This window comes from Nematolebias whitei, chromosome 3 (assembly GCF_014905685.2).
Source record: "Nematolebias whitei isolate Nwh7 chromosome 3, NemWhi1, whole genome shotgun sequence".
Classification (NCBI taxonomy): Eukaryota; Metazoa; Chordata; class Actinopteri; order Cyprinodontiformes; family Rivulidae; genus Nematolebias; species Nematolebias whitei.
The window spans coordinates 52,438,007-52,449,284 of NC_056500.1; the positions used below are offsets into that span (position 1 = coordinate 52,438,007).

The following is an 11,278-nucleotide window of genomic DNA, read 5'->3' on the forward strand; positions in this document are numbered from 1 at the left end:
ACTTTAAAGTTATTGAGCTCCACTACGACATCCCATCACATCAACACTTCAGCCAAAAAGTTGTAGCAGCACTTTATGAAAAAAACTGTTCAACAAGCCCTGGACCAGATTAAAGCTGTGCCCTGATGATGATGATGACCGAGAGAATATTTAGCCACCTCATAACAAATGATGACCGTTCAAGAAGAGGTATTGCTATTTTTATTATTATGATCTAATTAACTTTTTTATTTAAAATTATAATCTTATTAACTCATTTTTTTAACCTCTTTGTGTTTTATTTCCAGTCTGGGACAGAGATAGCAGCTGAGTCTTCTTCCTCTTCAGGGAAATCAGAGATCACCTCCAGCCAAGAAGTCTGTGATGACTGAACTTTTCCAGGGACCTGTCCCACCTGTGGGAGCAGGTCCAAGAGGTTGTGATGAGGCCAAATACAGCCACACTGCAACATGATCAAAGCTCTACCTCTTTATTCCTGCTACTGTTAGTGAGCAGTTTTCTCCACAGCTGGAGATATTCACTGCAACTAGATCTGTGATTCTGACAGAAAATGTGGACAAGTTGGTCTTTTTGTCCAAAAACTTTAAACTTGATTGGTTAGATTGTAAACAGTCTGTTGCTGCTTATTGTTCTGGTTCTGACTGTTATTGTATTTATTAAGATTTTTATTATTGTTAGTATAGTTTATTTATTGGAAAGAGTGCCATTTATTTAAAATATCATCCAAATGGGTCGCTTTTATTTATTTTATACAAACGTATTGTTTACTTGGCATATTTTCAAAATAAACATTTTGTAAGTCTTTATTTTCTTTTTTTGTACTGAAAATTAACCGAACCGAGACCTCCCTGCAACTGAACTGAACCGAAATGTGATTTTAGCGTACCGTTACACCCCTACTTTGGATTTATCATGACATGGGACACCTCTCAGCCGAAGTGTGTAACTTGTGGTGAGAAGTTAGCTAATGACAGCATGAAGACTAACAAACTCAGACGACACTAAAAGACTTCACACCATGAAACTATTGGTGAAAGTCGGGAATACTTTCAGAGGAAAAAGCAGTTGGCACTGTCAAAAAGGTCCAATGACATCAGAAAAGCCTTTGAAAGAGCAGGTAGTGATTTGCACAGAGAGACAGAAGCATCTTTTGAGTGTTCCCTTTTAATCACTAAGGCTGAAAAGCTGCACAATATTGGAGAACAACTTCTGAAACCCGCCTGCCTGAAAATTGTGGAGTTGATGTGTGACAGGGCTCATGCAGTGGATAAAGAGAAAACTGTCCCACTCCCTAACACTGTCAGTGTCAAGGACAGAATATAGACAAAATGGCTGAAAATTGCAAAAATCAGCTGCGTGATAGGATCAGGAAGATATCTTCACAAAACTACTATTTTTATTTTTTTAAGACTGTTTTTAAAATTACTCTGTTAGTTTTTAGAGAAAAGTTATTTGAGTAATTCTCAAAACTGTGTTCTTGTTGGGGATGCACCGATCCACATTTTTTTAAACTTCCAATCTGATCCCGATACCGATACTATTCCGATACCATCATTATTGATTTTCTAAAAGGCTGTAATAATCTCCTCTCTACAGGCAAGTACAAGTTGTATAAAGATATGCATGCATGTACAAAAAGGCAACTTGAGGTAAGTTTTATTAATGTTGCATAAGTTTCAGTTAGAATTAAATCCTGCTAACACAAAACATGTTTTTTATTCCTAGCTTTAAAGTCAGTGTCAGAGAGTTTTATTGTCATACACACCACATGTGGTACATGTGGTGGAACAAGATTATTATGTCCACAGGGTCCCAGTTACATCCCAAAATAAATAAAATGTAAAAGAAAAACAGCAATAAGATCTAAAATATGAACTAAGAAAAACAACTAAATGTACACTAAGCACTAATAGCATAAAAACAATACGCTGAAGTGGATATTAAAGTGATGAAATGGGTTCAAACATCTGCTAAGTTCATGATGAAAACCAACACAGACATGTTCCTGCTTTTAGTATTTTACATCACTTTATAATGTAGCTGTTTTTATTTCTTTTTTAAAATATAATTTTCGTGTATTATTCAACTCGTATGTTTTTTTATGATTATCTACTGTTGTACTGATAAATATCTCCTGGAGGGTAAACATAAACATAAAGCAAATATTCAATCAAGCTGCGAAGCAGACCGTCTGATTTCAGTCATCCGCGCTCAGTCTGTCTCTCCTTCGAGACGGGCAGACTGAACGCGGCTGACCTAAATCAGACTGGCTGCTTTGGACTGAACGAGAGGAACACACCACTGAAGCCACGGAGCTCGGACATCCAACATAAAACTAACTTTACCACAGTGCCTGGCTAAACAATCCTCGTGCTCTTTAATGTGGTGCTTTTTCAAATGTTTATTAAGTTCGATGTATTGTAGGTCGCGAAGGAGCTTCCTCCTCTTGGTACAGTGGCTCTGCATTGCACTGCATTGACATTGCACGTTGCTGTCTTGCGGTGTTTAGTGTAAAATACTTCCACACAGCAGACATGTTACGATGAAAAGTTGGTTAGACGTTAGCAACAGTACTGCTCATTCCTCAGTATTTACTCGCATTTTAGCTGGCTGCAAACTATGAAATGGATTTCCTGAATGTGAGGCGGGTCTTATTCTGGGTTTCATGAAACATGCCACCGTTCAGGAAATCCATTCCATAGTTTGAAGCCAACTTGTAGAGCAGCAGGCAGGGAACCACATGTGAAGACGTTTCAGCAGACACGGATACAGAAACAAGACCGAGGCGCGCACACGCTGCGGCTTCTCTCTCCCAACAAAATGGTGTTTTCGTTTTTTTTGTCCTACGAGCCGCAATGTGCTTGTACGTCTTCGTCATGTCTCCATGTCTTAAAATGCAAGTATAGCCGTGAGTTCCTGCTTGATGTCTGCAAAACCACACTTTTAGGAATATGCAGCAAACTCAAAGAAGAGCTACATGACTGCGGCCTGCTCTGGAAGCCAGTATCATCACCGACCCTCACTCCTTCATCACGCCCACAGTGGAAGCGCCATAAGCGGCGTGACAGGAAGCAGAAGCAGGGTAAGCACGGAAGTATCCGAGCTAGGCTAGCAGCTAGCCCACACAAGCCGGCCGTCCCATCCATGGTTTTGGCTAACGTATGCTCTTTGGACAATAAACTGGATTATATACGCCTACTACGAACAACACAGAAGACTGTGAGAGACTGTTGTGTTTTTGTGTTCACGGAAACATGGCTTAATTACAACATTCCGGACCATGCTATTCAGCTCGCGTGGCTAACATGCTACAGAGCGGACAGAGCTCTCATAAAGGGAGGTAAGACCCGAAGCGGGGGGCTCTGTGTTTAGATCAACAATGCTTGGTGTCGTGATGCTGCTGTGGTCTACAAACACTGCTCACCTTTAGTGGAATTTATGGTTATTAAAGGCCGACCATTCTATTTATCAAGGGAATTTACAGCCGTTACAATTGTCGCTGTTTATATACCTCCAAGCTCCAGCAACAAAAGTAGAAGTGAGGCACTAAATGAACTGTATCTGCACATCAGTGAGCAGCAGACAGCCCACCCTGATGCTTTTCTCATCTTGGCAGGTGATTTTAACCATGCAGATCTTAGGAGTGTGTTTCCAAAGACATACAAACACATAGACTTTCCAACAAGAGGAAACAATACACTGGACCAAGTTTACACCACCATGAAAGGAGCTTACAAGGCCCTTCCCCTCCTCCACATCGGCGTCTCTGATCACATCAGTGTTACGCTAATGCCAGTATACAGACCACTGGTTAAAGTCACCAAACCAGTCTTCAAGCAGGTACAAGTGTGGCCGGAGGGCTCTTCAGAAGCTCTTCAGGACTGTTTCAACACCACAGATTGGAATATGTTCAAAGAAGCTGCTCCCAAAAACAACAACACAGGTCTTCAAGAGTACTCAGATACTGTATGCTCATACATCACCAAGTGTATTGACGATGTAACTGACCTCAAGACCATCACTGTTCGGGAAAATCAGAAGCCATGGCTGACAGCAGAGGTCTACAGACTCCTGAGAGCCAAGAACGCCGCCTTCACAGCAGGAGATCAGGTGGGCCTGAGGGCAGCCAGAAACAACCTGTCCCAGGGCATCAGAAAGGCCAAAAAGCAGTATTTCAGGAAGATCGCTCATCGCTTCAGTGACAGCAAAGATACACAGAGTCTGTGGCGGGGAATACAGACCATCACGAACTACAAGCCAGCCCCACAGACCTGTGACAGCACAACCTCTAAGCTGAATGACTTCTTTTCTCGGTCTGAGGCATGTAACAGCACACCTGCACAGAAACTCTCCCCCTCTCCCGATGACCAGGTGCTGACGCTGTCCCCGGACAGCGTAAGGCGATCATCAAGATCAACGCCCAAAAAGCTTCTGGTCCTGACAACATACCTGGTCGTGTGCTGAAGGACTGTGCAGTGGAACTTGCAGCGGTCTTCACGGATATCTTTAACATCTCGCTGAGTCAGGCCATTGTCCCCACCTGTTTCAAAGCCACTACCATCATCGCTCTCCCAAAGAAGGCATTGCCCTCCTGCCTCAATGACTATCGTCCAGTGGCACTCACCCCCATCCTGATGAAGTGATTCGAATGGCTAGTCATGAAACACATCAACTCTGTCCTTCCTGCCTCCCTGGATCCCTTCCAGTTTGCAAATCGGCCTAATCATTTGACCTACTACGCCATCTCCTCTGCCCTCCACACAGCCCTCACACATCTGGACACTAAGGACTCTTATGTTAGAATGCTGTTCATTGACTTCAGCTCGGCATTCAACATCATCATCCCCAACAGCTCATCCTTAAATTGGACAGTCTGGGGCTGAACACCTCATTGTGTAACTGGCTGCTAGACTTCCTGACCGGGAGACCACAGGCAGTACAGGTCGGCAGTAACACATCCAACACCATCACACTGAATACAGCCCCCCCAAGGATGTGTGCTGAACCCCCTTCTATTCACCCTGCTGACACGACTGCATACCATCATACAGCTCCAACTACTTTGTCAAGTTTGTGGATGATACAACTGAAGTGGATCTCATCAGCAACAATGACGAGACAGACTACAGGAACGAGGTGAGCCACCTGGCCTTGTGGTGCGGACACAACAATCTCTCTCTGAATGTGGATAAGACAAAGGAGATTGTTGTGGACTTCAGTACTACTGTGGAGAGAGTGCGCAGCACCAAGTTCCTGGGAGTGCACGTCTCAGAGGACCTGTCCTGGAGCAGGAACACTGCATCACTGGCGAAAAAGGCTCACCAGCACCTCTACTTTCACCACAAGCTGAAAAAAGCTGGAGCTCCAACCCCCATCATGTGCACCTTCTATAGGGGTGCCATAGTGTTCTGACCAGCTGCATCACGGTGTGGTTTGGTGCATGTACCGCATCCTGCCGCAAGACACTCCAGCGCTTCGTGAGAGCAGCTGAGAAGATCATCAGCACCTCCTTCCTCTCACTACATGACCTGCACAGTACCCGCCTCAGTTGGAAAGCCCTCTGCATGGCGGGTGATCTCACACACCCACTACACAGCTTCTTCAGCCTGCTGCCATCAGGGAGGAGACTGCGGAGTCTCCCGGCTCAAACTAGCAGACTGAGAGACAGCTCTGTTCATCAGGCAGTCAGGATGCTGAACTCTCTGCCTGCTCTGCCTCCATTCCCTCTTGTATCGCCTTAACACACAAAACTTTCACACATTTCCACACAAGACAAAAACCTTTAACACTGAACTCTGCATCATTAAAGACGGGTTATACCAAGTTCAGCAACAAGTATGTATCATTCAGATGCCATCAGGAAAATTAGTCCAACACTCTAAATTTTTCATGCTTTGTGTTTTTAATCATAAATTTGCATAAGGTTAACATTCATAGCTTTCAAAAATCCAGCAGCAGTGCAAGCAGATGTGTTTCAATAAATGCAGTATAATGAATGGAATAAAAATTAATAAAAACAGGTGAAAATCCAAATTTTTCTAGGTGTGGATGCACCAATCTCTTATAATAATCTCTTGTAAATGGCCTACACCCTAACTGTGCTGTCCCTAAGAAAAACCACAAAATACAACCTGTAATTTTAAAATCAAGTAAAATAGTTCAAAGGCTGGTTCCTATCACATATCCCATGATTGGATTGGTTTTCCAGGAAAAAAGAGAATAATTCCTACAGTCTTTGTTGAAAACAGTCATCAAATGTCATTAATTCCAATCAGAGACTTGTTCAGAGTTATCTGGGGTCAGTCCTCTTGAAGGGTGATCATGTGCTGCTGAGCGGTTCTTCATTGCTTTAAGTTTCCATCTTTGGTTGTTTGTTCAGTTCTTTGCAGCCACAATGTTCCCTCTTCAATCTTCAGATCTGATCCAAGTCTTCAGGGCTTGACAACCGTGTTCCATCTCTACCTGAGATGACTGACCGACTTTCACCTGCTATCTTGTTTTCTTAAACCCATCTCTTGTCTCTGATTGGCTTCTTTCTGATATAACATCCATTTTGAAAACTTGTCAATCATTTTGAAGACTTTTCAACAGTTCAAAAGTGTGTCTTCTGTTTTTCAGCATGTGGTTTTTATGCAACCGCGCAGCTGTCTAAACAGTGTACTTCCACTTTTGTTGTAAGCTCGTGACAGGTGCCTTGCGTAACATCCTTGTATCCACCGTCACCACACTGCCGAGTTTCCTGTCAATTGCTTCAAGTGATACTGGTTCTCAACTTTGAACTTTGCTCTTCTAATCCTAAACAAGAAAAAAAACTTAATAGAGAGGTATAAAAACCCTTCTTCTAAAATCACTTACAATCACCTAATGAATACTTTTTTCATCACAAAATAGATTGTAAAGGAACTTTTAATTACAAAAATATCATAACATTTGATTGTTTCAGCACAGGGCAGCACGGTGGTGCAACAGGTAGAGCTGCTGCCTCTCAGCGAGCAGGTTCCTGGTTCAAACCCCGGTCCAGGGGACTTTCTGGGTGGAGTTTGTATGTTCTCTCCATGCATGCGTGGGTTTTCTCCAGGTGCTCCGGTTTCCTCCCACAGACCAAAAACATGCATGTTAGACTGATTGGTAACTCTAAATTGTCCCTAGGTGTGACAGAGTGAATGGTTGTTTGTCTCGTTTGTCTCTATGTGTCCCTGTGATGGACTTGCGACCCGTCCAGGGTGTTAAGAGATGTTATAGATGCTGATGGTTGTAGACAGGAAGGATCTCTTGTAAAGGTCTATCCCACAGTGGATCCTAAGAAAATGGCTGCAGATGCCGTCCGATCCGTCCACCCAGACTCAGCTGGCCTCTCAGTTCCCCTGGACTGTAGGACCGCCTGAATGCAGAGCAGAACTCCTCCCAGAGTGATGGCCACTCCTCCCAGCAGTCTGCTGAGCTCCTCGTTGCTGCGGACAGCCAACTGTAGGTGCCGAGGGACGATCCTGTCCTTCTGCTGTCATGACCCGTGTTTCCTGCTAGTTCCAGGATCTCAGTGGTCAGGTACTCGAGCACAGCTGGCAGGTAGATGAGAATGCATCCACAGAACATCCTTTTCAACTCATTTGAGATTTGGGGCTGTCGAGATATTATTTGAGCTTTTGAGATGTTAATCAGCTGTTGGTTGTAGAAAACTACCTTGTTGCCATGGTTACACATCATAACAAATGTCCAAAACTAAAAAAGTTTCAGTAAAAATCCTTCCAGCTGCACAGCATCTGATACCAGAGGAAACAATCATCCAAAAAATATGATTTACATCCAGAAAAAGAGGAATTAAAGTTTCCAAAAGCAAAATCTCAGAATGAAAGTAGCAGAGCTGCTCCAACATGCAGCCACCTGGAGCGGCGCAGTTCTGGAACATAGTTACATCCAACAATAGCAAAAATATCAAGTGTTAAAAGGAACAGTAAATAAGGATCTGAAATATAAACTTTATTTTTAAATGGAAAAATATAAATATAATTTTTTATTGTGATATAAGTTGAGATTACATCGATTTAAAACAATATAGTTTTATACTTGGAAATCCTGCTGCTGTCTTCTTACTCCCACTCGGCCCCCTCCTTCTCCCTCTTTGAATACAAGCACACAGCCCCTCAGCTGCGCTCCCCTCCTTCCTGCTTCTCCACAAGGTGGGAGGGAGACGTTTAGCACAAGTAAACATTGAAGATGTATGAAGAGCAGCTTAGCTGCTGAATAAAATGAAAAACAATGGCTGTTATTTCAGAGATGGCTTGGATTTAAATTGTCAGGTGAGTGGCAGAAAGGTGCTTAGTGTATATTTAGTTGATGTTTTTCTTAGTTCATATCTTAGATGTTATTACTGTTTTTCTTATACATTTTATTGTTGGATGTAACTGGGACCCTGTGTACATAATTTCGCTCCACCACATGTACCACATGAGGTGCGAATGACAATAAAGAAACTCTGACTCTGACTCTGAAAGATGATTTCTGTAGACAATGCTGAAAACAAGTCCCGATGAAAGGTCTGAACTATGAATCTTTTTACCATTTAAAACAGCAGAGTGGAAGATGAGCGTGTGTGAAGCTGCAGCTGCAGGTCCGCGTAAGTTTTCAGCCTCCTTCCCTGAAACAAACCATGGGTCAGAACTAATTTAGCCGTGCTGTGCCTTATGAGAGGAACAGTGAGAGGTGGCGCCGCAACATTAATAAAGGAGTAGCAGTTTATCATATCGATATATACAAGGTCCTTAGCAGCTAACAAGACGGCTAATGCTTTAGACATCTTGTTCCACAACTGAGACTGGGACCGTGTCATAGTGATATAAGCTGCTGATTTATTAACGTCGCGCCACCTCTCTCTGTTCCTCTCATAAGGCACAGCACGGCTAAATGAGTTCTGAACCGTGGTTTGTTTCAGGGAAGGAGGCTGAAGTCTGTCGGACCTGCTGCTGCAGCTTCACACACGCTTACCAACGTGAAGGCGGCGCAGCTGAATGGACTGCACTTATCTAGAGCCTTTCTATGTTATCAAGAGACAACTCTTCACAACACAATCTGTGCCCTCACTGGTCCTCATACACTCTACTAGATCTCAATCAGAGCTTCATCACATTCACACACTGATGGGACACACATCACAGGCAGTGAGGGGTTCAGTGTCTTGCCCAGGGACACTTCAGCATGTGACTGCTGGTGGATTCGAACCCCCAACTCTCCCACTGGAGGACGACTGCTCTAACCACTCAGCCACAGCCGCCCCCTGCTGAAGAGGATTATTTTATATATGTAAATAGTTTATTTTTTAGACATTTATTTTGTACAGTTACAGCTGTTGCTAATAAATGTGCCTGTGTGACAAGTGGGACAAAGCTTCGACTCAGAAATATATTTTTGTTATTAGTTTATGGAAAGAAAAAATATTGAGATTATATCGTATATCGCAATTCATCTTAAAATTATTGAGATATTAGTTTTGGTTGATATCACCCAGCCCCACTACCAACTTATTCCAGAGTGAACGGCAAAATAATGGAAACTGCTTGTAAATCAGAACAAAGACAAAATTAAAAAACATATCAATAATTTACACAACTAGCTTAACGTAGTGTACGTATTGGTGAGGTGCCGTTTCAAAAACCTCTCATGCCTCACTGACTAAAAATCTCCAACCATGCAGACTGAAAGCGTTCTTAGTGCAGAATGAGATGAGGGTACTTCTTCTGTCTGTTCATATTTGAACAAAGACAGGAACGCAAAGAAACAGAGCAGATTCTACAGGTTGTTGAACACACCTTGTTTTATTCTCTTTGCTTTGACAGGATTGACATTTTCTGATTCAAGCACAGAGTAAAAACATGCTGATCATTGAAAAAAATAAAATAAAAATCAACGACAGGAGAGCCAAAAGAAACCTACCTTTCGTAACCAATTCCAGAAGATCATCTGCGTTGTTCTGGAACACTCTCTTCACATCTTCAGGCCGCATGGAGACCTCTTTTGTCTGGATCAGCACGAAACCTTTTGCAGTTGCCTGCACAAAATGAGGCAGAAGCAAGCTGCATCAGGAAGCATTTAAAGAGCTTTTTATACGACTCATCGGGCTGGCTAAATGTCCCACATGTAAGTGCTTCTGGAGATGCTTTTCTTAACAACAGGTTAAACATTCACTGGAATGTTCCTGAAGCGGCACAGCTTGGCCTCAGATGCAACGATCTGCAATGACTTACAGGAATAGTAAAGAAAATACAGTAGCCCCTCGCTGCTTCGCCCTTCGTGGACTCGCTCTATTGCGCTGTTTCAAAGTAAGAATGGACCTGACGCACAACTGGCTGATTGATGGATGAGCCACACGATCAGCATGGAATTTTTATTTAAATTAATTAGTTTAAATTATTTTGCACCTGCTGCCATGCAGCCCACACTAGGAGAAACGTCCTCCTGCAGCTCCTCCTCCTTCCTCCTCTGTTGATGTGCAGTGGAGAAGTGGGCAGCCATGGCAGAGAGCTGAAATCATGGCATGCTGTGCTCTTTTACAAAGTTTAGGGTTTAGAAACAGTTTAGAATACTGCACGAGTGTGGGAAGGGTTTAAAACACCTTTATATACCATATATTTGTGTGTGTATATAAAATATACATATTAGGGCTGGGCGAGATACACTAGGTATAGATACGGGTGTATCAGAGATGGACAAGAAGCTGAGTACAGGGAACTGGTGGACCGCTTTGTGGCCTGGTGTGGAAACAATCATCTCATCTTGAATGTGAACAAAACAAAGGAGATGATTGTAGATTTCAGGAGAATCAGGAACAGGTCCAACCCTATTTCCATCATGGGAGAAGAAGTGGAGGTGGTGGAGAAGTATAAATACCTTGGAGTTCACCTGGACAACAGACTGGACTGGAAATGCAACAGTGAAGCATCTACAAGAAGGGACGGAGCAGACTGTACTTCACAAGGAAACTGAAGTCCTTCAATGTTTGCAGCAAGATGCTGCATATCTTCTATAAGTCTGTTGTAGAGAGTGCTGTCTCTTCTGCCATCATCTGCTGGGGGAGCAGCACCAGAGCAAGTGACTTAAAGATCAACAAGCTCATAAAGAAGGCTGGCTCAGTTCTGGGGACTCCTCTAGAACCTTTGGAGATGATTGTACAAAGAAGGATTCTTCATAAAATGAAAAACATTATAGACAACGCTCAGCATCCTCTTCATCAGACTGTCATACAACAACAGACTGTCATACAACAACAGACTGTCATACAACATCA

General features: G+C 43.0%; 1 protein-coding gene across 1 annotated transcript in view; it reads right to left on the reverse strand.

The window, feature by feature from the left end:
* rp2 (RP2 activator of ARL3 GTPase) overlaps window positions 1-11,278 on the reverse strand; it is a 24,629-nt gene that overhangs the window by 12,019 nt on the left and 1,332 nt on the right. Inside the window, exon 2 of the mRNA XM_037675030.1 lies at window positions 9,928-10,042. Within this exon, the coding sequence (XP_037530958.1) occupies window positions 9,928-10,042 (115 nt within the window). The remainder of the gene's footprint in view (window positions 1-9,927; window positions 10,043-11,278) is intronic.